The following is a 25,689-nucleotide window of genomic DNA, read 5'->3' as shown; positions in this document are numbered from 1 at the left end:
GACGGTCTTGCTCTGTCCGTGTCTGCAAAGGCTGCCTGTCTCTCTGCCAGACCCCGGACCTCGAGGCCCCCAGCGAGGAGCCGCGTCCCCGCCAGTATGGTGGCTGGCCCACCCAGAGGGGCCTAATGGACATCGAGGGGCGGACACCCCACGGCCCCCGTCCCGGATATGGGTCTCTCTCCGGATTTGCCCTCAGCCCCCTCCTCTGGTCCCGCTGAACCGGCCCGCTGGGCGCCCCTCCCGGGACACTCCAGCGACTCCACGAAGCCGTAAGCCCACCGTCTGCCCCGCCACGGGCCTCCGGGGGTGCGCGTTAAAGACGCCTCCGCGGGGGAGCATCGGATTTGCTTCCCTGCCCCCTAGCCCACCGGCCTGTGCGCCCCTCGCGCACGGGGACCTGGCGGGGTCGACCCAGGGCCGCGTCTGCCGCGGGTCTGGAGCCCACGAGGGCCAGGCGAGGAGGGCGTGGCACACGCTTCGCTCATTTGCTCACGAGCACCCCACGGAGGCCGTCTACTCCGGGGAACACGGAGGTGGAGAGGGAGAGCGAGGAAGCAGCGACCCAGCCCCGGGCGCCAAGCGGGGCGCACGTGAGCCAACGGGGCTGCCACGTGGGAAGGTGAGCCCGCGGGCCGGATCCCCAAGCTAAGTCTTGGAATTTCTGAAAAGAAACCAGAAGTCCAGATCGCTGAACTTGCCCTCTGGGCCTCCTCCCCGGGAGACACGGTGACCTTTGGTTTCTCTGCTAACGCGGCGCAGGAAGTACCATCCCAGAAGCGTCATGGGGGAGGAAGGGGAGGGGAAGCAGACACGCTTCGCCGGCCCAGCTCGTGGGGAAGCATGGGGAGCGGGTCAGGCTGCACCGCGGGCAGCCTGGGACCTTCCTCCGCCAAGAAAGGTCACGGTGAATCCTGCTGGACGGCGGCCCGGGGCGGGGAGGAGGGGGGCCGGTGGGGGGAGCAGGAGCTGCAGCCGCGCGGGGTTTGCACAGGCATCTTTAGGTTCTCCAGCGACAGCGTCTCCGGGGCCCTGCGGGGGGCCTCTGCGGGGAGCTCGTCAGGCAGCCTGGTCTATGCAAGCGGGCACTGAGCGGGCCGTCAGATCTGGGTGTTGCCTTCCGTCCACCATTCAAAATGCGTGGCTCTGTGTTCCCAGAGGAAGGCCGGGGTCGGGCGCGGTTTTTCTCTCCGAGGCCTTTTTCACGTGAAAACCCCACAGCGGCCCGACCAGCTCTCCGGCCCTTTGTGTGTCTCCCGCGCTGGGCTGGGAGCAGCTGGAGGTCGGAGGTCACGTCCATCCTCATACCCCAGCCTGGCGGAGGGCCTGGCGCACAGGGGCGACCAGCTCTTGCCGAGTGAACAGATGCTCGTCTGGAACGGGCTGCGGCAGCAGCAGGACGGCTCCTGGTGCGTCCTGGGGCCTGGAGCGCGATCTCGGTCAAGGTGACCCCCCGTCAAACCCTTGGCTGACGGCTACGCCAGAGGCAGAAGCAGAGGGTGCCGGGGCCCCAGGTGGGGGGTGTCTGAGAAGGGGCTGGTGTGTGGACCCCGCTGTCCTCCAGGAGGGAGGACCCTCGTCTGACCTCCTCTGACAGCCCCTCTCCCTGGCCCTCCCGCGGTCCAGCAGCGTCCACCTCGGTTGAGAATCTTTGCGCGACTCGCTCCCAGTCTCCAGTCTGCCTCGGAGGCGGACTCGCGCCCTCCCAGCCCCTGCCCCTCTGCGGATGGCCACGGAAGCCAGGGCTTTGGCAGGGCGGGAATCTTCCTTGTTCTCTTCTTTCCGATTCAGTTCTTGGTGCAGAGCTGGGTGCCCCTGGGGGTGCCCAGTGGATTCTCCCAGACTCCTTCACCCAGAATTTGGGGAAAGAGGAGGGACAGGAGACCCCGAGCGCAGACTCAACAGTGAGCGAAGCCCGTGCGAACCTGTGGGCTCTGCTTGCAGGGCCAGGTGCTGCCTCTGGAGCCAGCCTCGTGGCCTGGCAAAGGGACAGGGATGGGGCGGCTGTGGGGACGGCGGGGAGGGGCCCGGCGCCCCGGCACTGACCTTGAGGGCACTGCGGGCCGCGCCGCCGGGCCGCCTCCGGGCCGTGTCCTCCAGCTGCATCTCCGAGCAGAGTTCTTCCTCGTCTTCCTCCATGATGTCCGAGAGGTCGGACCCCCGGCTGCTCTCCGTGTGGTACTCGTCTCCATGGCAACAGTGCGGCTGGGCAGGAGAAGGGGATGCAGATGGAGGGGCAGCTCCAGCACGTGGGAGTACCCAGGGCCCCTCCTGGCTGGCCCTCCCCTGCTCTGTCCAGTTCTGAGCTCAGAGTCGTGTCTGGGTGTCTGGGTGAGAGGCGCTCACCCCAGAGGTGAGGGAACCACAGTCCCCAAGCCCGCGGCGAGCCGGGATGGCAGACAGAGGACCAGCCCAGGCCCTCCAACTCTAAATCCGGATGGGGGCAGGCAGAGACCCCTTGGGCTCTTGGCAGGACAGAATGCCAGGGGGCTCACAAGACACACAGGAAAACATTGCTTTTCTGGGTACTGTCAGCCTCTCTAACTTAGTGGCTGGACAAAGGCTCAAGCGACAGGTCGTAAACTCAGGTGGCAGCATGACTCGAGGCCCCCCGTGAGCGTGTACGTTGCATCTAGGGTCAGGGAGCAGAGAGTCCTGGGTGGCAGGCAAGTGGGTGCAAATGCACCATTAAGGGCGCCTAAGAGTTTTAAGAAAATCGTGCCGTCTGAAATTCACACACGTGCACACACTGGGTTGTGAAAGAACAGCCCAGCCCGGGCGGGGATGGGACCCCCTGCTGTGTGGTATGACCACTCTGTACCCAGTTTGGCCACTGGCACCGGAGAAGGCCCGCTGCTGGGGGTGCTTGGGGAGGAGTCTGGGGACGGCGGAGAAGGGCCAACAGAAAAGCCAGGAAAAGTAGCTTGCTAACATGTAAACTGAACCACCAGCAGCCCTGATGGGGTCTGGGGATTTGGGGGCTGGTCCAATTCAGCGGTCCCGTTCCCACCCTCAAAGCAAGCGCCCCATTATTCAGCGTCTCGAGTATTTGCAGCAACTCAAACTGCACACCCTACGAGCTCAGATTTATGAGCCCCAAACATGCATAAAGCTATTTTGTTTCTGCTGGATGGCGTCCATTAAGAGCAATTTCTTTATTCTCCTGGTGGGCGACCACACAAGTGCCTTTAATAGCATCTCGAGACGTTTATTAAAAATACCCCAGTTTCAATCACTCCTCTAGATAAAGACGTGTCAGCACCTGAGTGGCACTAAGTTCCTGGCCCGCTGATGGGAGGGCAGCGTGAGTGCCCAGGCTGGGGGTCCCGACCCAGCCGAGCCCTCAGAGAAGTGGCCCAGATGCTCTGAGCCTGAGAAGTCTGTGTGTCAGCATTTGAGCTGCTCCAGCCCTAATTCTTTCAATCAGGCACTGCAGAGAGGACGTAAAAGTGAACTGATTTTAAATGAATAAACAAAGATCAGGTTGGTTTGAAACAGGTCTCCCCAAGGCAAATGGGAAGGAACTCTCCTCGAGAACACAATCTCACTGGATTCAAACCCAATGATGAGTTAGTAATAAACCCATGGGATGGAAGGAGGTGTCTGCTGTTTGCCAAATACATCATGGATAAGCCATTCATAGGACTCCTATTCCTCTCTTCTGCCCAGTGAGATGTCACGGGGAGTCTTGATGGAGCTTCTGGAAAAGATTTTTCTACCAGTTAAAAGAGATGTGCCTGAGAAGAAAGCCCCCCTCCTTTTTCCCTTCCCTCCCTCCCTCCCTTCCTCCCTTCATTCCTTCCTTCTTGGGGTGCTGTCATATGAAAGTGTGATGACTGGAGCAATGGCAGCCACTTTGTAACCATGAGAGAAAGGCTAAAAGAATGGAAGATTCAGAACCTAGAGCCAGGACACCACTGAGCAGCTGAATCAACCTTGCAGCCTCCTACCTGAGACTTCCTGCGATGTGGGAGAATGAAATGTCTTTGTTATCTTAGTCACTATTAGTTGGGCATTCTATTTCTTGTGTTTAAATGAATGCAGACAGAATTACTTTAATCTTTTAGATAAAGAACCTGATGGTTGGAGAAGCTGAGTCACTTGCCTCCTACTAGCAGTGACAGAGCCAGGAAATGAGTCCAAGTCTGTGAGATTCCAAGGCCTCTTCCTGGCTAGGTTGTGACACTGCCTTGCTGCAGAGCTGTGTGTTGAGGGGGCTGGAGGATCTGACATCTGAGGGGTCTTCAAGCTCTGACATCTCAAGATCTCAGGACTCTCCAGGCCCCACTCTTCCTGTTGCCCAGACTTAGGTCTTGACACCATTAAAGGACATAATCGGAAATTGGAGACCAAACCCACATTGGATGGATTTGTCACTTGTGAGCCCGGTCTGGGACAAGAAGCCCTGACATTTTTGTCCCTCCAAGGGTGGGATGCTGACCGTTTAATTTCTGAATCTCCCATGATGCTTAGCACTTAGCAGACGCTCATCACACATCTGCCTGACGAACGAAAGTAAAGAAACGAACGGTAGGTTTTGCCTAAACTGAGACCAGGCGGTTACCTGGAGACTCACCTGAAACACAAAATCAGCCCATGAACGGATACTCACACAGGGCAGTCAGGGAGGGCAAAAACCTCACATTCCGACTTTTGAAACTGTCCCCCAGTGAGGTCACAAATGCGCAGGCACTGTGCAATCTAAACTTTCCAATGGACTGTGACTGTTGTCACCCGGGACTTGGGGCCGTGCACCCAGGAGCTGCACTCACCGGCTTGCCTAGCTCCGAGCCTTTCAGAAACTCGTCCACCGACGCGCCCCTCCTCTTGGCGTCGGGGGACTCGTAGCTGTCTTCCTCGTCCGAGTTTGCGTACTGCCCACTGCTCCTGTCCAGGAAGACGCTCCTTTTCTCTAGCTTGGAAGAGAAGAGGGGAGGTGTCAGGGCAGAGGCCGCCTGGCCCTGGGGGCCAGGCCCCACAGGGCTCCATCCTTTCCTCTGCCTCCTCGGAGCCACTGTGTGAAGGGACTTGGGGTGAGTGACCCGCACAGGCTGGCGGGCGTTTTCTGATGCTGCCCTGGGTGCCCGCCGCCCCTCCCATGCCCACCACAACTAGCTCCTGCCTTTGCAGGACGTAATGCGTGGGTGCTGAGGAAAGGCTCCTCTCCCTCTGTTTGCCACCCTGGCCCGGCTGTTAATGTGATCAGTTAACCTTTTCTTGAGTATGGAAGCTCAGAGGTTTGCTTTCTCTCCACACCTTCTGAAAAGGGAAGGCAGGCCGGGGGGAGGTGGGGAGGTGGCGGCTGTCCCAGGCATTCCTGGGCCCAGCCTCTGGCTCCAGCCCGCTCTCGGGGGTCCTGTCTGGGAGCTCAGGGTGGTGGGATGCGTGGCTGCTACCCGAGAAGGCGGGGAGTGGGGTGCAGAGCTCCCCCCCCCAGCCCCTTCCTACACCAAAGCACCTGGGCTTCTGCTTTGCGGGACATCAGGGCGGAGTGCCAGGGTGCCCGTAATAAATGTCCACATTCTGAGGCATTTCCTTTAGTCAAGGGTACAAACTGCTGTGTAACTATTAACAAATCGGGAGATTCCACAAAAAGCCTGGATTTCCAGTTTCTCAACAGGCACTGAAGTGCTGTCACGGTACCTCTTACCCCTCCCTGTTGCCTGGCCGTGGCCCGCCTACCTCAGCTCTGACCTCTAGGGGTCTGGCCTCTCCTCAAGTTCCTGACCCAGCCTCCAGCCCGGAGGGGGCCTGGCCCAGACCCTGGGATGCCCAGGAAGTGAGGGTCTCCCGGCATCGGCATGGATGTCTCCACCTGCATCTCAGAGAAGGCACTGCCAGGGGCTGCCGTCCTGGAGAGACCCCCGTGGGCTGACTGGGCAGAGGTGAGAAGACCACCGACCACCACTGTCCCCTCTGCCAGGGCCCTAACCTCGGGCTTGCAGCGGACAAGCTGGGCGCCCTGGTAGACAAACGCGCCCAAGGGAGAAAGACGGGGCTTTGGCCCAGGCAGGGAGGGGCCCGCGGCCTAGCCCAGGTCCACACCGTCCTCTCCGGCATCACCTCACGGCTGCTTCTTACAATGTCTCGGCTCATTGCACGTTTCCTCTGGGCCGTGGCCACACGGTCATGCGAGTACTCATCCCCACGGCCCAGGCGATTTCTAGCGATAGGCATGCAAATATATTTACGTGCATGCATTTCTATGTGTAGGTATCTATGTATACATACGTGTATATAAATGTGTGCGTGCATGTATGTATGTACACACACGTACGTACATATGTCTATCCGTGTGTATACACACACACACAGGCACATACCCACACACGCAAACACACACACACACAGCTAGGAGTCTGAAGTGAGCCAGCCAGGAGGTGACCCTCGTTTAGGAAGATGTGCCCCAAGCCCACTCCCAGGAGGCACCTCTCAGATCCCTGGACACAGACCAGTGCCTGGTTAGCGGGTTGTTAGCTCGTCTGCTAAGCCAGGCTGGCGGATAACCCTTTCCTCTGGTTATCTGGGTCTGTATCTACGCAATGGAAACACACGTTGATTCCGACAGGCTCAGGCCTGGAATGCCCTGGAATGCAGCCCTAGGGGAAAACTGGCGGATGAACACGGCATCCTTCTCCTCACGTCAAGGCCCCCACTCTGGGTGCTGAGTGTTCGGGGCGCGTCTCCCCGCCGACTCGGGGTGCCGATGGAAGGTCCCATCCCCGCTGGGCAGCAGGGACGGACCGCAGGGCACGGGCAGCGGTACCGGCGAGGAAACGCCCAGCCTTACCCTGCTGCTCTCAGCCACCCTCTGCGCGGCTTCCCGGGCCATGGCCTTGGCGACGGAGGTGGAGACCGGGGCGCCCTGCGGCTGCGGAAGGATGCGGCTGGGCGAGGGCGACCGCCGCCCCGGGCCCGAGCCCTGCAGGCCGGGCGGCTCCAGCAGGTGCCCGTGGGCCGGAGCAGGCGCCCGGCCGAGCTCCCAGGCCTCGTGCGCCGCGGCGTGCGGACCCAGGTGTTCATCTTTGGTATCGGGGGCTCCGGCACTTGCTAATGGCTTCGGTGTGGGAGCAGTTCTCAGGTGGGGGGCAGGAGGCACCAGGAGGTCGGGGGGGATGGCAGCGGCGGCAGAGTCTACGGACTCGCCCTGGGCGGAGAGGGTCCGCACGGTCACACCCTTGGCTTCGAGGCTCCGCAGCCGCACCAGCTCCACGGCCGTGCTGTCCGCCGTGGGAGAGATGATCTCAGCCACCTGCGCGCAGAGAGAGCGGGGTCAGGGGTCAGGGGTCAGGGGTCGCCCGGGCGCCTCTCCAGCAGCCAGGGCTCTGGGCCCCGCCTACATCCAGCTCAAACCACACCGCCCGGCCCGGAAACCTCACTAGGCGGCAGCCCCGCCTCCCGCCCGCCGGTGGAGGCCTGCGGGCACCGCTGAGCACACCCTCTTCTTCCGCGTCCACAGCCAATCCGGGAGCAGACGCGGGGGCCGTAGAGCAATCAGAACGCCGGGCGTGTTACTGCCAAAGCGTGGCCCCAGGGAGGTGCCGGCAGAGGCCAAAACGGGCTTCCGGCCGTGGTGGACACGTGGCTGCGGCCCCTCCGGGCCCTGCCTGCTGGGCTTCTGCGGGGAGCGGGGAGGAGAGAGGGCCGTGCAGCGGCCGCTCTCACGGGGCGAGCTGGGACACCGCCCCGCGTCTGATGCAGCAGCCCTGGCCCTGGGGCTGCGGGGAACACGGTGGGGAGTGGAGGGCAGGCAGAAGCTTGCTCCAGCCCCGCCTCCCAAGGGCAGCCGTGTCTGCTTCCTGTGCCCGGACCTGCTGGGGCTTGAGAGTGCGGGCTCCCCTACAGCGGGCATTAACACTTCCCTGCAGCGTTTCCGGGGCATTTGGACCACCGTCTCGCCAAGAATCGGTTTGGTGGAATCTACTGAGTGGGCCCTGATATCGTGGGGCTCGAAAGATGTGAATTTTTGGTACCCAGGGGAGAACAAGAAAGGTCCGGGGCAGGACAGGTAGTCACTGCGGGAGGAGAGCAGAGAGCACTCTGGGAAGGAGGACGGCGCAAAAAGGATGGAATTCTCCGTGTCCCGCAGCCGAGCCCGGGATGGCGGCGCAGGGGGTGCTTAAGTAGCTGCTGGTGGGTCTTGGGGGCTGAGGAGAGAGGGAGAGTCGCGCGTCACTGAGCGGACAGTGCTGGGGTCTCTGGGGCGAGCACCGCCGCCGCAAGGACTCACCCTCTGCCCTTTGGCATACACGCCGTAGCCGGTGACGTTGGCTCCATTGGACAGCCCCGTGGCCGTCAGCACGGGCGGCTTCCAGGAGACCTGGACAGTGGCTGGGGTGGCCGCGGCCTGGACGGCAATGTCCTGGGGAGGGGCGGGAGGACCTGGGGGACAGAGCAGAGGAGCTTTCAGGACGCGGCCCTCTGGCAGAAGAGCTGCTACCACGCCCGGCTGGGGGCGCCCGGAAACGAGATCTTCTGTCAAAGCCTCCAGGGGTCGCGGGCAGAATATGAAGCGTGAAAGCAGGGCAGGAGGGTGAGGAGGTGGCAGCTACCGGACACGCGCGGTGCCCTCCTGGAACCCCGCTCACGGGTGCCCCGTCCCCAGGGGAGCCCGTGACCCGGGCCAGGCCAGCCGGCCACGAGGACCCAGCGTTTGGCAGAGGAAAGAAATCCCTGCCGCCTCTCCATCCTCTTCCGCGCCCCTCCTCCCTCCGCCTTCCCTCTGTCCCTCCGTCTCTCTCTTCATCAGACTTGGGGGCAGTGAGCTGGACCGCACATCCCCCGTCTCACCGCCTTGCGGGACAGGACGGAACCAGAAGCTGGAGAGAGACGGTTCTGATGAAGCCACCCGGCCCTGGACACTGGCTCTGCACACACACTGCCCGGCTGACCAGCTGGGCCGCTTCCTTTGCCCCCGAACCCGTTTGAATCGCGCTCACCATGGAAGTCTTGAGCAGCTACTTCAACCAACAAGGAGGCCAGGGTCATGTCGCTGGTCCTTCCAGGTGGCTCTTGGGGACAGCAGGACCGCCTGTCTGCCCTGTAACCCACAGGCAGCTCCTTTTCCCCCGGGTCTGTCTGGTGCAAAACCCCCATAACTAGCGTTCTATTTGGAAAGGAACGTGTAACTTTCCGGAGGAAGGTATGAGCTTCATCCTCCAAGATGCGGCTCCGGCCCGTGGATTTCTGTGTGGGGGGCAGTGGCTGTTTGCTGAGGGTTTTCTACGCGCAGCTCATTCTGCTACTCACTTTGGACTCTTTACATCACTTGATCCGCACAACAGTCCTGTGAATTCAGCGCATCCTTGTTTTGCAAATGAGGAAGGTAAGGTTCGAGGGCAGCTGCTCGGCTATTGTGTGTTGGAAGCGCGGGCCTGCAGCTCAGTGCAGCTCCTGAGTAGGGCTGATGCAAGCCACCCTCAACACACTGCAATATGGGGCTTCTGAACTTCCCTACAACCGGCTTCAGAAGTTAAATTCTACCTGGACGGTCCATTCAAACATGACAGATGGGTCATTATTCTTAAGGGCGAAGGTCAAGAACTGAAACTGGCTTGGGAGTCTGCTGGGTGCTCACTTCTACCACGAGAGCAATGACAGCGGAGGGCCGGGGTTTTGTGGGTGGGGAAGACTTGTGTAGCTGTGATCTGCCAGCTCCAGCCCATCCCTCCAGTGGCTGAGAGGTGAGGGGGGTCACACTGACGTCCATCACGTGGGGACACCTGGTCCAGCCACGTGCCCGACGACGAGCTCACGCTGAACGAGGTTCAGGGGCTGCCCTCCCCATGCCTCTCACTTGTGACATTTCCACAGTCCAAATTCTCCTCTGCCCGGACAGGCAAAGGCACTAGTCCGCTGTGGACTGCACGTCCCCCCCAAATTCGTATCTTGTACTCCTAACCCCCAAGGTGATGGTGCTTGGAGGAGGGGCCTGTGGGAGGTGATCAGGTCATGAGGGGGGAGCCCCCATGAGCGGGATTCGTGCCCTTATCAACAAGGCCCCAGAGAGCTCCCTCACCCCATCCTCCAGGTGAGGACACAGTGTCTTCACCGTCTAGGAGCCAGGAAGTGGGCCTCGCCAGACACTGAGTCTGCCCACGCCTTATCTTGGACTTCCAGCCTCCAGGACTGTGAGAAATAAATGCGTGTTGTTCATAGGCCGCTCAGTTTACGGCATTTCGTTACATCAGCCGGAGCTGACTAAGACAGCCAGGAATTGGGCGTGAACCTATGGGAACAGGCCCTGGGCTCAGCGTCTTCTCCTGGTCCCTCTCCATCTCAACGTGAGCTTCTCCACGAAGACTCTCCCGGCGGTCCCAACGTACGTGCTCTTGCCTCTCCTCGGAGGCCCTGGGGTCTCTGGGTTTGGTGTCTCTGGTTTCTTCACCCCCCCAGCACTGACCACAAGACTTCACGGCAGGAACCAATGAAAAGCTCAAGTCCTCACTCGCCCAATAGCCACGATTTGACATCCCGATAGGCAGGCAGGAAACCCAGCATCACCTTACGAGATGAATGAACCGACCCTTCATAAATCAGTTCCTACTCAGACCTGCTTCCTCCTCGAAGTAATGTCTGTCCCGCCTGCCCCTGACCTCGCTGCTTTGTAGGTCAGACTCTAGTTGATGATGGAGTTCAAAAAGACTGGAGAGCACCATGGAATAAAAAGCAAATCCAATTAGATGGAGATGGAAGGCTTTCTGCAGTTAGTAGAAATGATCCTGGAGAACCACTGAACTGTTTGTCAACTTGCTGACAAATGAGGTTGGGCAGAGCTGGATTAATTAATCACAGAAGACAAATCCGAGGAGAGTGACAGGCATTTTCAGGGAATTCTGTGAACATCACAGGACTAAAATAAGCCCTCGAGGTATCAAAATATGCCCTCACATATCTTTGCAGACACAACCTTCTTTGCTCCAGGAAGGCTGCTCTTCCCCAGGTGTTCGGGCTCCCATCCTGCGCACAGCTGCCTTACTCAGAAGGGCTGCCCTGTACGTGAGCCCCAGGCGAGATCAGCATGACGGAACCTCATGGAGACGGCAGTGGCGGCTGCCCCGTAGATGATTCGGAGGATGTCCATCTCAACCCATCTCTTTACAGTTTCCTGGGAGAGAGTGGGGGGGCGGATGGGAGAGGGGTGCATTCCTCCTCCTGTTACAGCTGGGAGTGCAGGGAAGGAAGCAGACGGGTGCCTGGAACCCAAGATAGCATCCACAATGGAACTTCATGTCTTCGCAGATTCACCCGTATGTGTGAGATATATATGCGTACATGTGTGTATATCAAAAGGAGACATGAGAAGAGAGAACAATTTTGAGAGCGCTGTGGGCACCCCCTCCATGGTTCCTCTCTGTGAGCGCACGTCCAGGAGTGGGTGACACGGGGAAGACGGAACCCTCCAATTGCCCAGGGTGCTCTCGTTTCCTCCGGTCTTCTGTAGGACGAGCCTCTTACAGACGCAAGCGTTAAATATTTCCAACAACACGGCCCCTGAACAGAATCCAAGTTTTCTCTTTCCCTCTCTCTCACACGCACAGGCGTGCGTGGGTGTATTCCGTGGTCCCCGGCTGATCGAAGGATGCTCCGGGACGGCGCCGGCTGTCGGCAGCGGCTCCCCTTCCGCTCCCCCCGCCCCTCCCCTTGCACAGGGTGACATCCCGGTGTCCCCTCCCTTGGGGACTACCTCCTCCCCGACCCCCCACCCCGGGAGGACAGCTCACCTGCCGGCAGCGTGGAGAACTCCACAAAGGCCTCCTTCCTCTCCCTCTGCTCCAGGGGCAGTTGCCAGGGCACCTGGTGGGGCTTGGCCAGGACCTTCACCTTGTAAGCCGCATTGGGCCTGAGGTTGCAGAACTGGTACTTGTAGCTGGCGGCCCGGACGACGTCCAGCTCCTGCTCGTTGAGGAAGATGACATGGCTGTAGTTGCTGTTGGTGGGCATCCAGGAGAGCTGGGCGGAGACCTGCGTGATGTTGTCCACACGCAGGTGGGACGGTGCCACCACCACGTCCTTGCCCACCAGCAGCGTGCAGCGCAGCTCGTCCGAGCTGCCCCGGCTGGTGACGCACTGCACGGAGATGCGGTAGGTGCAGGCTGCCATGTTCAGCTTCTCCACCAGGGCCTTGGTCCTGCCACCCAGCGCCAGGCTCAGGCGCGTCTCTGCGTCCACCAGCACATTGTAGGTGCCCACAGTCCCCCAGCCCGGGGGCACCGCCGGGGGCTCCCAGCCCACAATGACACTTTTGGCAAGTTGTTTGATGAGGGTGATTTTCCGAGGGTAAGGCACGATGTCTTCTCCGATGTCATCGATGTTCGTGTCCAGCGTCCCCGCCCCGTGGTCGGAGGGGCCGGAGTCCGTGTGCGTCGGGGAGTGGAGGTCCAGGATGCGCTCCCCCTCCGAGCCGACGCCGGCATGGTTGATGAAGTTCTGATCCTGGTCTTTCCCCAGAGTGCCTGCCAGTCGAGACTCGTCCTGGACAAAATCCACGAAGTTGGAGGGCACCAGGCCCCTCTGCCCGTCCAGTAGCTCGCCTGTGGGGTACGAGGACAGGGTTACTGCCCAACTGTCCCATGGGGGCCCAAGGGCCTGCAGTGGAGTCTGCGCCTCCCCGCAAGGGGACTGCTGTACGGAAAGCAGCAGGGTCACAGTGGATTCCTCAGCCCTTTACAGGAATCGCTCCAGCATCACCTCTTCGGGACCCCCGCCCCTGCGTCAGCACCCCCCAACCTGCCATCTGCCACCCCACCAGTGAGGCTGGCTTCCCCCATAGCGCCCAGCACACCGCGGCCAGCCACCCGCCTATGTGTGTCAACGCCCCCCTTCCAACAGGGACGAAGCTCTGGGAGGACGGGGAACTCTGTTCCCTGCTAGACCTACAGGGACGCCTGGTACAGAGTAGGTGCTCAGTAAGAGTCTGTCAGAAGGACAAACAACATGCAAACTGCATGGGTTTGGAGGCTAAGAAAATTACACACCTTACTCTGATTTTTGATTAGGTGATCGCACAAACAGGAATTAAAAGGTGAATTTCCTCCCCCCCCCCCCCTTGCCGAGCAATGTGTCTGTCTTGGCGAAATTCCCGACATGTGTCCGTTTGGTGAGAGACGATCAATTTGGTCCCAGAATCACCTGGAGGCTGAGTGGCCCAAAAAATGCCACCAAACTAGCTCTCGTGGCTGCGGGCAGTCACAGCGGGGACCATTTTTTATTTCATGAAATGGTCTAATTTCTTTGCGTTCTCTTTATTCGTGGGGCTCAGAAGCCTGCTGAGAGCAGAGCCGTGGAAAACTGAGAAGCGTTCGGAGGAGCTTCAGAGATGACACAGTTTGGGTGATCTCGCGACGCCAGCGGGAAAGGGCTGTTTCCCCTGGCGCGTCGCAGAAAGGGCTTGACTGGGGGTCCGGGGACCCGGGAGGCTGGGCAGCGTGGAACGAAGGATGGGGTCTGTTCCCAGTAGACACACGCACACGTCAAGGGACGTGCGACGGGCCCGGGCGAGAGGGATGCTGACCACTGAGTCAGTCCCGAGTCTCCCAGGATCAATGAGGATCTCTGTTTCTGCTCCTGTCCCCACCTAGGGGGCAGGTCTTGAGATGTCAGTCTTTGCCTCGAGGATGCTCAGAAAACACAGTGTCATTTGACACAGGGAACGCCGAGAAGGAGGAGGATGGGAGTGACAGCAAGTCCTATGTCCCAGGCCGCATCCTCAGACCCCACGTCTGCTTCCTCATTTATCGCCACAGCCGCCCCTTAAGGTGGCCACCGCGACCATCTGCATAGAGAGGGGAGGTGAGCTTGCCACTGTCACGTGGACAACGGAATGCTGAACTCTGCCGCCTGCCTTTCATCCGGCCTCTGGAAAGTCTATGTGGGCACGGTGCCTGGCACAAATACTCTAGAGAATTCCAACGAGGGTTACCTGGCAGCCGCCTTGGACACACAGTTCTCCCCTGGTGCGCACATCGGTGACGGCAATGTGGATTTGTGTTAAGAGTTCAAGCAGCTTTGCCACCAGTTGTGGTGAAATTTCTCGGGAGGCCTACCCACAGCTGTGCCACTGTTTTTCCGGTAACTAATGGAAGCCAAGAATTTCAATGACCCCAGGCTTTGGCACCTTCAGAAAAACAGCCCAGGCTGGGCTGCCGCTCACTGACCTCAGCGGAGGCCACCTGATCTCGGGGCCCATCAACCCTAGGACAGGAGTCAAGAGTGTGGCCATCAGCTCCAGGGAAACTCCAGGTGGTCACGCAAGAGAAACTTGCTAGTTTAGCAAGAAACAATTTTTTTCTGCTCAGAAGGACTGGAGGAAACCGAGACCCTTCTGTTAGGGCAATGGGAGAGTTTAGGCAACCGAGGAATCTGGATTTATGAAGCTCCTGGGGATGTCCCGTGTTCATCCTCTAGCTACAAAAGTGACCAAGGTTATGAGTTTTGGGCAGAGGAATTCCCGTTTCCTGATCTCACACTGCCCAAGGTGCAGGAAGTGGTCAGGCAGGACACGGGGCTGGACCACCCTAGGCTAACAACAGAGGCTGAAGGTCAGTGGGATCGCTGTGAACCAGACGGGGTCCCCTGAAAGGGTCCCCGGCCCTGCCTCGGAGGAGGTGCTGGGCTGTAAGAGAGGCGGGGAGGAGAGACCCTCATCTGTCAGCCCCACGTGTCTGCAGGAGCTCCTGGGAAGCTCTGTGGACGTGAACATGAGAAGGTATCCACCCCGTGTCAGAGGGCTGCTTGGGGTTAAAAATAGGAAACCCCACTGAATCAGACAAAAGGGGAACAAACACCTCGTAACTCCCGAGGGCGGGAGGGTCAGAGCAGAGGCTGGGGCGGCCGGGAGTGATGGGCGGCCCGGCCCTGGCCTGGCCTGTGTGCGCCCCCTGCCCGCCACGCTCTCACTGACCTTCATAGAAGCCATCCTCGTCCATGTCTCCATAGACGTAGAGGTACTTCCCCGCCGTGAGGGGCAGCTCAGCCTCTGGGTTCTCATTTGGCCCGTCGAAGGGGTTGTAACTAGAGAGAGAGAGAAAACCCATTCAGTAATGCTCTGGATGGAGACCGGCCCCAGCCCGTCCCTTGCAGAGCTCGGGGCCTCCTCCCTGCTGTCGCCAGGACATTTTAGACCCACACGATGGTTCGGTGCTCGTGGATTGTCAATGCACTGAAAACTCAGGCTATCGGTAGCTCAACTCACACAGATTTCATGCTAAACGGTAGTTCTGGAAGCAAGCCGTACACTGAGTCCTTTGTATCAGATGACATCTAAATGACTCCAAATTATATTTTTAAATAAATTTCCAAATCAGCAAGCAAATAAAGAAGTAATTAATCCTATAATCGTTCAATATATATTATCGATCACAGGTAGAATCACACGACTTATACTCTTTAGTCACCTGCTTACTTTTTACACTTTGCAATATGACATGATTATCTTTCCCCTCATGAAATATTCCATCATATCCTTTTTGATGGCTGTATAATACTCCACTGAAGAGATTAACATGCTTTATTTAACCAATTTCCTATGTTGGGCATTGATATTCCTTCCTAAAGATAAGTCCCTAGGTAGTATATTTGTTTGGCCAAAGACCTGCACATTTTAGAGGTCTTGGGTATGTACAGCCAAAATGTTCTAAAAATGGATGCACATTTTATCTTCCCCTCCCCACTAGGACTGTAAAATGCCCACTTCTCAAATCCTCAAAATATTGGAATTAACATTTTTTTAAAGTCATGTCCAACTTGCAGATAAAACACGTGAGATGAATTTTTGATTTTCTAAGTAAAGGGTCAGTTAATTTAAAATAACAGGAAAGGACTCAACAAGAAAGTCAAAGTGACATCAGTGATCGTGGGAGATGATCACGTAAACAAAAAGAACAAAGGGTGTCACTCAGTGTCCTGTCACACAAAGGGCGAAGCCGCAGCAGCTCCCCTGGGGGCCAGCAGCCCCGTGAGGTACCAGCAATTTCCTCTGTGTGTTTTATCTGATCCCCACCGACGCTCAGTGAGGAGAGCAGAGATGATATTATTCTCATTCCCAATTCTCATGGCCAGCTGAAGTGCAGTGACTTGTCCAAAGCCACACGCTCATTAGGAGGTGTGGGTGGGAGCAGAACGAAGGTCTCCTGACCCTCACCCTGCGTGGGTTTAACCACACCACGTCGCCCTGTTCCTCGGAGTCCAGAGGTCCAGGGACGCCGTCCAGCGCCCTGAGGGTTTTACTGAGTCAGTGACTGCTGGGGCATCTGCATTGGGATGGAAAGCCAAGCAGACGGATGTAGGATGTGAAAGCCCAGCGGCTGGAGTGAAGCCAAACGTGGTTTCTGGCAGAGGGAATGGCATGTGCAAAGGCCAGGAGGATGGGAGCGGGGTCCCCTCAGCTGCTGGAGAAGGACGGGTGAGGGTAGGAGCGCTGGGGGCCGTGGGTTGGAGGGGCCACATCACTGTGGATTTAACCTCCAGAGCTAATAGCTATCGGGAAGGAGTCGTCACCTACGGAGTGACATGATCGCATTTGCGTTTTGCAGAGGGGTCCCTCTGATGCCGTGTGGATGGGGTCTAGCTGGGCAGGGAGTGTCCTTAGAGGAGATGGAAGGGGGGCTGCCTGGGTATGAGGGCAGGGGAGCAGGGTCCCGGAGGACTCGAAGCTTTCTGGCCTCAGGAGGTGCAGATGTGGGTGCAATTACTGGGCAGGCGCTGGCGGGAGCGGGGCTGGATGCGGGGAGACGGGAGGCCCAGGGGCCAGTTCCAGGCGCCTTACGCTGCCTAGGCTCAGAGAGGCTGTGGCTGCAGGTGGAGCCTGGAGTGGTCCACGTGCAGAAGAGGTCGCCCAAGGGGGGAGGATGGAGCAGGAAGACAGGGGACGGGGCCCAGGCTTCAGGAGGCCGCACATCACTCTCAGGAAGAGAAGTCTCAGCTGGTGGGAAAGAGGGTGGAAGAGGCCAGCATGGGGAGGGGACCGTGGGCACCGAGGGGAACTGTGCACCGACGACGGGGTCCACATCCATCGGGGGTTGACGGATAAAATGCAGTCTCCCCGGGCTTCCCCGGTGGCGCAGTGGTTGAGAGTCCGTCTGCCGATGCAGGGGACGCGGGTTCGTGCCCCGGTCCGGGAGGGTCCCACATGCCGCGGAGCGGCTGGGCCCGTGAGCCATGGCCGCTGAGCCTGCGCGTCCGGAGCCTGTGCTCCGCAACGGGAGAGGCCACAACGGTGAGAGGCCCGCGTACCGCAAAACAAACAAACAAACAAACAAACAAAAAATGCCGTCTCCCCGAAGTCCGCTGTGATCCGGGTATAGAAGGGGACAGAGCTGCAGCGGGTGAGCCTTGATGACACAATGCTAAGACGGGAAGGAAATGTCCAGAACGGGGAACCCACAGTGACTGAAACGTTAGTGGTTATTTGGGGTGGGGATGGAGGGGATGGGCTGACACCTGAAAGGAACGGGGGTCTTGGTAAGCAGACAGGAATGTTCTCAACTTGACAGTGGCAAGGATGGCACGTACTGTGCGTTGCATCTAGAGACCGTCATACAGAGTGAAGTAAGCCAGAAAGAGGAAAACAAATACGGTGTAATGTCGCTTATAAGCGGAATCTAGAAAAACGGTCCAGATGAACTTACTGGCAAAGCAGAAAGAGAGTCACAGATGTAGAGAACAAACTGACGTTGACCAAGGGGGGTCGGGGGGTGGGACGAACTGGGAGATTGGGATGGACGCAGACACACTACGTAAAACAGAGAACTAACAAGGAGCTACTGCAGGGCACGGGGAACTCTGCTCAGTACTCTGTAATGGTCTAATGGGAAAAGATTCTAAAAAAGAGTGGGTACATGTATATGTACAACAGATGCACTTTGCTGGGCAGCAGAAACTAACACAGCATCGCAAATCAACTGCACTCCAATTTAGAAAAATGGGGGGACTGTAAGGTATGTGACTGACCCCTCAGTAAAGCTGTTTAAAAGGAAGGGTGCGGGAGGCCTGCATCGGGTGCCTGCCGCACTTCTGGAAAGGGGCCCCCTGGAGCCTCAGCGAGGCTCGTCCTGCTGTTGGGGGAGGGGACACCGGGCTGAAGAGGGGGCAAGAGATGGGGAAGCAAGGCCGCTCCACAGGCGGCTCCTAGAGCAGAGGTGGGAGGAGGGGACGGGGCCATGGGGAGCAGGGCTTCTCCTGTTTCCAGTTTGGGGAAACTTCAAAGCAGGGTGCTGAGTAAGGACAGTGTTTAGCTCCGGGGGGGAAACGCCCCCAAACTCCCCTTACCTTGGAGCCAGTCCTCCAAGGGTCCGCAGGGTGTTTGGGGAACTCAGATCCGCGCGACTCTGTCTGGGACTATTGTCTGCGCTGCTCACGATGTGGTTTGATTTGGCCGGGCGTCAGGTGGAAAACACCCAGAGCTCCAGCAGAGGATGGCGGTGGGGCTCACCGAGCGCCCTGGCCGCGGCTGGGGACCGCGGTGTCGGCTATACACCGGCTGACCGCCCAGGCTCTCTCTCTGCCTGCTTTCACGCTGGCTGTGGATCCAGACTCTGGGTGCCTCTGCTCTTGGGCACCTTCCCCAGAATAAGGTCTGGTCTCCCCACGAGAGCGGAGGGAGGGCGTGCCCAGGGAGCAGGGGGCCACCGCAGCCTCGAGGGACCAGGCTCATTGCTGGGAAGGGCCCAGCTGGCAAGGGAGACAAACCTGGAAGGCAGATCGGCATCCCGGCCGCGGCCCCAACTGGCCGGCCCGGAGGGCTCTGCCTGAACAGGTGTGCCAGCCCAGCTCCACACACACAAAGGCAGAACCGCCCTCCTACGAGACATGGGGCGGGGCTGAGCTCTCCTTCCTGGGCCCCAGGACTGGCGTCCTCAATGCTCTCTCCAGTGATATGGCGATGTCCCCACGGACCCTATGAAGGATGCAGGCGGGGGCATGGGGGGCGCCCTCCTCAGGGGCCGGCTGGCATCCTCATCCAGCACGCCCCAGCCCAGGGCGGCTACTCCACGGGCTTCCATTATCTGGACGTCAGAAGTGGGTTTGCATTGGTGAAATTAGTGGATCAGCGGAAAATGATCCACGGACAGGCAGCATAGTTATTAGAAACAGTTCTCACTGGAGGAGGCACAAGGCACTGAAGGTGTGCAGACGGGCTCAGAGGAAGCTCACCCCACCTCCTCCACGCGGACAGATTTTAAGGATCTAGTGAGGGAGGCATCCACCCTTGGTGACGGCTCCTGAGGTCTGATTCCTCAACAGCTCTGTGCACAGTCCAGTCCCCTTACGGGGGACTCTGGTTGCCCGTCGCCCACTAAGAGGGCAGTGGCGTCTGCCCCCAGAACACTGCCCTTCCTGCCCGGCCAACCCAGGAGGCAAAGGGTCACTGGGGCATCTGGAAACACAAGAGCCCAGAGGTCCTCACTGAGCATAAAATACAGGAGGTCTGACTGTTTTATGTCTGCTTTTGGTGACTATTTGATTCATCCGTGTCTGCACACCCGGCAAACTCTGGGCATTATAACGCCTGTTGCATTATAACCAGGCAGGGAAGTTGCAGGGAGGCGGCTAACCCTCATCCATCTCAAAGTTTTCAGTGGTAACCACAAAGAATCTGAGGGCCGTGCATGAGCAGCCTGGCTCACGTTGGTGGACACAGACACCCAGGTCCTCCAATGGGAGCTCAGCTCTGCAGCTGTAACAGCTACGTGATGTGGCCCAGGCACCGGGCAGACAGGGACGATGCCGGAAAGGCACCAAGCAGGAGGCTCTGGGCAAGGGGGCCCCTCTTTGAGTTTCAGCTTGCTGCCTGTCATGGAGTGAACTGTGTCCCCCAAAAGAGACGTTCAGGTCCTGGCCCCTGTGGAGGTGAGCTTATTTGGAAATAGGGTCTTTGCAGGTGGGATCAAGTTAAGATGAGGTCATACTGGAGTAGGGTGGGCCCTAATCCAAGGACAGGGGTCCTTATAAAAAGAAGAGGGAACACACAGAGAAGAAGGGCACATGAAGACGGAAGCAGAGATTGGAGCAGGCAGCCTACAGCTGAGGGACGTCAGGGATGCTGACAGTCAGCAGAAGCTGGTCGTCCCCACACCTTGATTTCCCACTTCGGCCTTCCAGAACTGGGAGAGCACGGGTTTTTGCTGTTTTTAAGCCACCCAGTTGGTGACAGTTTTGAATGGCAGCCCTGGGAAACTAACACGCTATCCAAACTCTTTCTATCAGAACAGACAAACCCTTGCCACCCTCCAAAGCCTGGATGAACTGGCTGCTTTCTCTCGGCACCTGGGAAGGGTCCCCTCAGCTCACGGAGCGTTCCCACCCCCATCACCCCACCTGCCCAGAGGCTGCCCGCGCTTCCGGATGCTCAGAGGACGTGGAGAGGACCGTTGCTCTTACCTATAGCGGGCGACACACAAGTGGACCTTCCCCGAGTATCTCTGCTTGGCGGTATTGGAATTCCATTCATTATCCATCTATTGGAGACACAATGGACGTGCAGGTCACTGAAGCTGTAGGCGTCACATTTCATGCCGGAAGCACGCAGGAGATCCCTTCCACGGTCCCCCTGGGCTTTTCAGCCTCAGATGGTGGGACCCCCGTGAGATGCTGCCACACCCGGGCTCTTGGTCTTGGGCGTGACCCAGAGATGGGGGCGGGGTCCCTCCCTTCGGGCTTCTTGGTCACACAGAGGACAGTTATAAAGAACTTGTCTCCCCCAATACTGTATGATACCACTTCTATGTGGAGTCTAAAAAATAACACAAATGGAGGTATACGCACTACAGAAATAGACTCACAGACATAGACGACAATTTTGTGGTTACCAGAATGGGGGAAGAGTTAGGAGTATGGGATCAGCAGATACAAACTACTCTATATAAAATAGATAAGCAACAGGATTTACTGTACAGCAGTAAATTGAACTACAGCCATTGCCTTGTAATAACTTATAATGGAGTATAATCTGCAAAAATACTGAATCACTATGCTGACACTGACACAGTATGGTAAATCAACTATACTTCAATAAAAATTGATTAATTAAAAGCTACTTTTAAAAAGACCTCATCTTCCCACACCCAGATTGGACTCAAGGTAAGGACCATCCCCCAACATAATTTAAGGCCTGAGACGTCACTGCCCCAGACCCTGCCAGGCTCCTCGGAGGACACATTTAGGTAATGCTTTGTGCCCTCAGCCCTCAAGGGCTCAGTGCAGGGAGGGGAGCACGCACGCGTGGATGGTGCCCGGTGCCCCCGGGAATCCTGATCAGAAAAAGGGACACGGGGGCTGCTTCCTCCCGATACCCCCCCCGCCCCGCCCCGCTCCTCTCTGGGGCCCGAGTCTGCCGCCACCGGGACGCTGCCTATAGGGGTTTCCTTACACCGGCTACAACTGTCTTGGGGTTGGGGAGGGAGGAAAGGGCACCAGGGGAGGGTGGGAGTGACCATGAACCCCGCCCACCCCGGGAGAAGAGGGCCCGGTCCCTCCTGACACTCCCGCACCGGGGAGAGGGCTCTCCTGGGGGTTACAGCACGGCACTCCCCGTCTCAGGGCCTTCAGTGGTTCCCCCTGGACTTGGACCAAAAGTCGAGAGCTTCCCTGAGGCCTCAAGCCCCCTCCCCAGCTCCCAGATCCTCTCCAGCCCCTGGGCTCCTTCTCACGGATAAACAGACCACGAGTGGCCAAGAAGGGCCGCCCTGTCCTTCACCTCATCCCTCCGGGTCACCGGCTTGTTGGGTACACGACACTCGCTGTTACCCGACTTTTGGTGTTGACTTACTTATGGTCATTCAGCCCATGAGAGCAGGGACACTCCCGCCCCCGTCTGTAAACTGGGGCCACACGTCCTGGCACATAGTAGGTGCTCAATGAATGGGGGTGAAGGCAAGAGCAAGGGGGGCTGGGGAGAGAGGGGGAGGGCTGCCAACACCCACAGCCCGCATCACGGCGCAGTGGGGCAGCTGCCTCAGCCAGGACAGGACTCACGTCGGATTCAAATCTGCATCTTGGGCCACCAGACCTTGACAGAAAGGTGGGCTTGATGGACAGAGGTTCTGGCTTGTCACCCGGGAGCGGGAGGGGCCGGATAGATTCACCGATCACAGTGCGGCTTCCAGTGGAGCTTTCCTGACCTGGACACCAACATCGGAGCAATTTGAGAGGAGACACCAAGGAAATAATCAAAGTGCACTGGTCATTTGCCCTCCCTGTGGGTCTTTCCCTGTCTTTGGCATCAGTCTTGGACTTTTATTTTGGGACCCACCCATCTCCCACTCTTCATCTACACCCCCGGCTCTGGGCTGTCCATCCAGCAGAGTCCACGCCTGGCTACACCAATTGTTTGGTGGAGATGGTGGTGTTACACAGGAGATGGGAAGGTCCAATCAGAGAGAACTTCGTGGGAGTCATGGGCAAAGAGGCTCTCCTTTTCTCTGGCTTAAAATGGAGAGGAGATGAGACTCAGTGATACTGCAGCCACATTGCCACCAGGAGGAGGAAAGTCTGTCTGAGAATGGAGACTGCTTGTAGAAAGAGGAGCTGGAAGACGGAGAGGGAGGAACTGGATCCAGGTGGCATGGCTGGAGCCCCTGAATCCAGCTGTACCTGAGGCTAAACCTAGGCTCTTCACCTACTCTATGGGATAAATAAATTCCTTTTTGCTCACACCAGTTTAGTCTGGCTTTGCTGTCACTTACGACTGAAAGAGACCTGACTTATACACAAAGTGGCCAAATGGTCAGGTTTATGGCTAAAAACTATTCTTGAGACTCACTAGGACCAAAGCAGATCTGCCCATCCTGTCCTCATGGGGCCGCTGAGCCCCAGCCCAGTGACATGTGGCAGGGCGGGGAGAACTGAGCACCTTGACCAATGCTGGCCCGGACTGTCGGATTAAGTCAGGCGTGTTTCTTTAGGATCAGATGTGAATGACAGAAGCAACCATTTCCCTTCCCCACGTTCTCACTGCCTGGTGGCCTGTGGATGTTCCTTTCTGGCTTTGTCTAGTCTCTGGCTGGCTGTGGCTCTCCCATCACGGGGACAGCTCCACTGAGGAAGATGACGCGCTGAGCCCAAATCAGGAAAAACATACAGGGTGAGAAGTGCTCCCACAAAGGCTGTGTAGAAGTCACCCCCAGAGAACCCCCACTCCCCTAGCTGATTAAGAGAACTGAGAACCTCGGGGGACCATCACTGCAACAAAGAATTGATGCTGAAGTGGATCCGGGGTCCCTGCTAGGAGGCCATATACCAGAGCGCAGCAGCCTGGCTCTGGTCACTGCCCAGGACCCCTAATGACCACAGCAGCCAGTGCTTGGCATACAGCAGGTGCAAAGTCAATATTTACTGAATTAATTGACTCCCTCAGAAAGCCGGCGGAGGGTGTGGCCTGGCTGCAGGGTGCTTCAGTGCTGCAGGGGAGGTGTTTCACCCCGACACAGGACTCGCCCAGGCCAACGAACTGTGAGTGGAAGAGACGTGTCCTGCTTTGGGGCAGAAGCCTTTTTGAGCCAGTGTCTAATTTGTTATGCTTCCTTTCCCTTGCAATGGAGCATTCCAGATGGGAGAGGCTCAGCATTCCCGAGTGAAGAGAGTGTGGAACCCATTCCCTGAGCCAAACTGAGATGGATGTGCAGTGTGATCGAGAACGAGACTTGTGCTGTTTCAAGCCCCTGAGATTTGGGGATGTTTGTTACTACAGCTGAACCCAGCCCATCCTGACTGATACACTGCTGCCGGGAATAGCAGGGGGTGACACCACCAGCAAAGGTGAAATGAGTATAGTAGAGTCACCTCATATTCACATTTTAACTCAAACAAATCCAGTTGTCTAGAGAAAAATATTTTGTTGCATGTGGCATTTTACCTGCCCTTCTGCTCTCTGAGTGAATGTGAGATTAGAGACAAAATCATGCAGTGCCCTCAACTGCACACCCCTTCATGCTCCGCGTGTTTCAAGATATGCATTTTCTGGAAAATATGGCCACTAAGGTCAAATCAATGACTTTATCCAGTGTCTCACCAAAACCCAGCTCCAATACTGGAAGGAAACTGGCTGTGTAGCGGCAGCCCTGGGAGATGACATGCCCCCTTCCTAGGAGACTTCTAGGGATGATTCTGTCCCTGTGTGATTTCTGCCTTGCTGGTTGCAGATGTGACTCTACTGCACAGAAGGTGAGTCCCTTAGGGACTCATGGTCAAGCGGTCCTTGTCTTCCTCAACCTTGGGCGGACCCAGCCTCAGGCAGGAGGCCCCCAGGGGATGCACAGCACACCTGCCGGGTCCTGCTCTGATCCTGCACTGGCCCTGCTTGCTCCTCTGCCCACCCCCCCCACCCTCCCCTCCTGCGTAAGGAGGAAAGGCCAGCCCAGCGGCGAGTTCCCTGTCACTCTCACCCTTAAAGGGGCCCCTGCCATCTGCCGTCAAAGAATGACTTTGAGGGGGACTTCAGGCCTACCAGGCATTCCTCCCACGACCAAGTGATTCTGGCACACCAAGGATGCGGCAAGGGTGATGCCAAGCCTGTCTGGCTTTGCCAGCAGGGGGCCCCCGTGGGCGAGGTAGCGTTTATTAAATGAGCTGGTCTGTTATCACGATGGCTCTTCCAAGTGGCTGAACGGAAGCCTTGGTGCAAACCTATTCTTCTACCGGGATCGGAGACAGCGTCCTGTTTGGGTTTTGTTGGTTTTGTTCTTAGCATCCATTTTCCTCCGTCGTGAATTAGATCCTTTTTTCCAGATCATCTCAACACCGACTGAACCAGGTCAATCACTGCTCTCCTCCCCACCCCCACTGACCCACGAGCTCGTCCTGGACTAACACATTCTCATGCTGTACTGCAAGGAATTCGCGTAGCGCCCCCCCCCCCCCCCCCCCCCCGGCTGCTACTTCTAGAAGGGCCTGCTTGCAAGTTGGGCTGGGCTGTATCCGGGAACACAGCTTCTAAAGTGTTCCTGCACCAATAGGAAAGGCTCCCTAAGTGACAGGGGTGCTTCCCTGTAACCAGCCTGTATGCGCGGCCTGGTGTGTGCCAAGCGCCTGCCTCGCTCTGGGGGGCCTGGGGTTCTGGTGTGTGCCAGGCAGAGGTGCCCACGTGACCGGCCCCCGGTGGACCCTGGACGCTGCATCTCTACTGGGCGTCCCTGGGCCTCACCACCGCACGCGGGTGGCTGCTCGTTGGGCGCTCTGGGTGGTCCTCCCAGAGGAAAAAGGTACAGGCTGTCTGCACGTGGATCCCTCCGGGCGCCCATCTCTGCGGGCCCACCGTGTGTCTGTCCTGTGTCGCCGGAACAGTTCTGAGCCAGGAGGACACAACGTTATGCTGAGTCCCGGGACTTACCGACTGCTCGCGACCCGGGGACCCTGAAAAACGTGCATGGCCGAGATCACGTGAACCTGCAGCCCCAAAGCTTCTCACCCAGTGGGAGCTGGAGAAACGGGCTTCATTTCTGGGAGGCAACCTTCTCTGACCACCCCGTCTAAGTGGCCCTGGGTCACTTGCTCTCTTGTCACCTGACCTCCCACGTCTGTCTGAGTGGGAAGCTGCCTAGTCACTCATCTGTCCCCTTGTTTCTTGTCTGTGCTCCCCCCACCCAGAGGGGCTCCACCCAGGGCCTGGCCATCTGCTCAGCATCGCGGCCTGGGGGGGTACCCTGTGCTCAGAACTTGTCTGTTGGGGGGGGTGTCCAGACCCCCTTCTCCCCCTGT

The 25,689-nt window shown here is 58.1% G+C and overlaps 1 protein-coding gene across 3 annotated transcripts in view; it reads right to left on the bottom strand.

The window, feature by feature from the left end:
* Nucleotides 1-25,689, bottom strand: part of RIMBP2 (RIMS binding protein 2) — a 114,211-nt gene that overhangs the window by 27,267 nt on the left and 61,255 nt on the right. For all 3 annotated transcript variants that reach the window (XM_089894336.1, XM_089894338.1, XM_089894337.1), the window contains 8 exons: nt 21,970-22,115; nt 20,377-20,453; nt 14,900-15,009; nt 11,721-12,530; nt 8,228-8,379; nt 6,788-7,249; nt 4,770-4,913; nt 2,044-2,202 (listed from right to left, as the gene is read on the bottom strand). In XM_089894336.1, coding sequence (XP_089750462.1) covers nt 2,044-2,202; nt 4,770-4,913; nt 6,788-7,249; nt 8,228-8,379; nt 11,721-12,530; nt 14,900-15,009; nt 20,377-20,453; nt 21,970-22,115 — 2,060 coding nt within the window. The remainder of the gene's footprint in view (nt 1-2,043; nt 2,203-4,769; nt 4,914-6,787; nt 7,250-8,227; nt 8,380-11,720; nt 12,531-14,899; nt 15,010-20,376; nt 20,454-21,969; nt 22,116-25,689) is intronic.

This window comes from Delphinapterus leucas, chromosome 14, assembly GCF_059928025.1.
Source record: "Delphinapterus leucas isolate spDelLeu-1000000601 "Yukka" chromosome 14, BTC_Dleu_Yukka2, whole genome shotgun sequence".
In the NCBI taxonomy this organism is placed as follows: Eukaryota; Metazoa; Chordata; class Mammalia; order Artiodactyla; family Monodontidae; genus Delphinapterus; species Delphinapterus leucas.
Note: the sequence above shows the minus strand (reverse complement) of the source record. Positions and strands in the feature narration are given on the sequence as shown.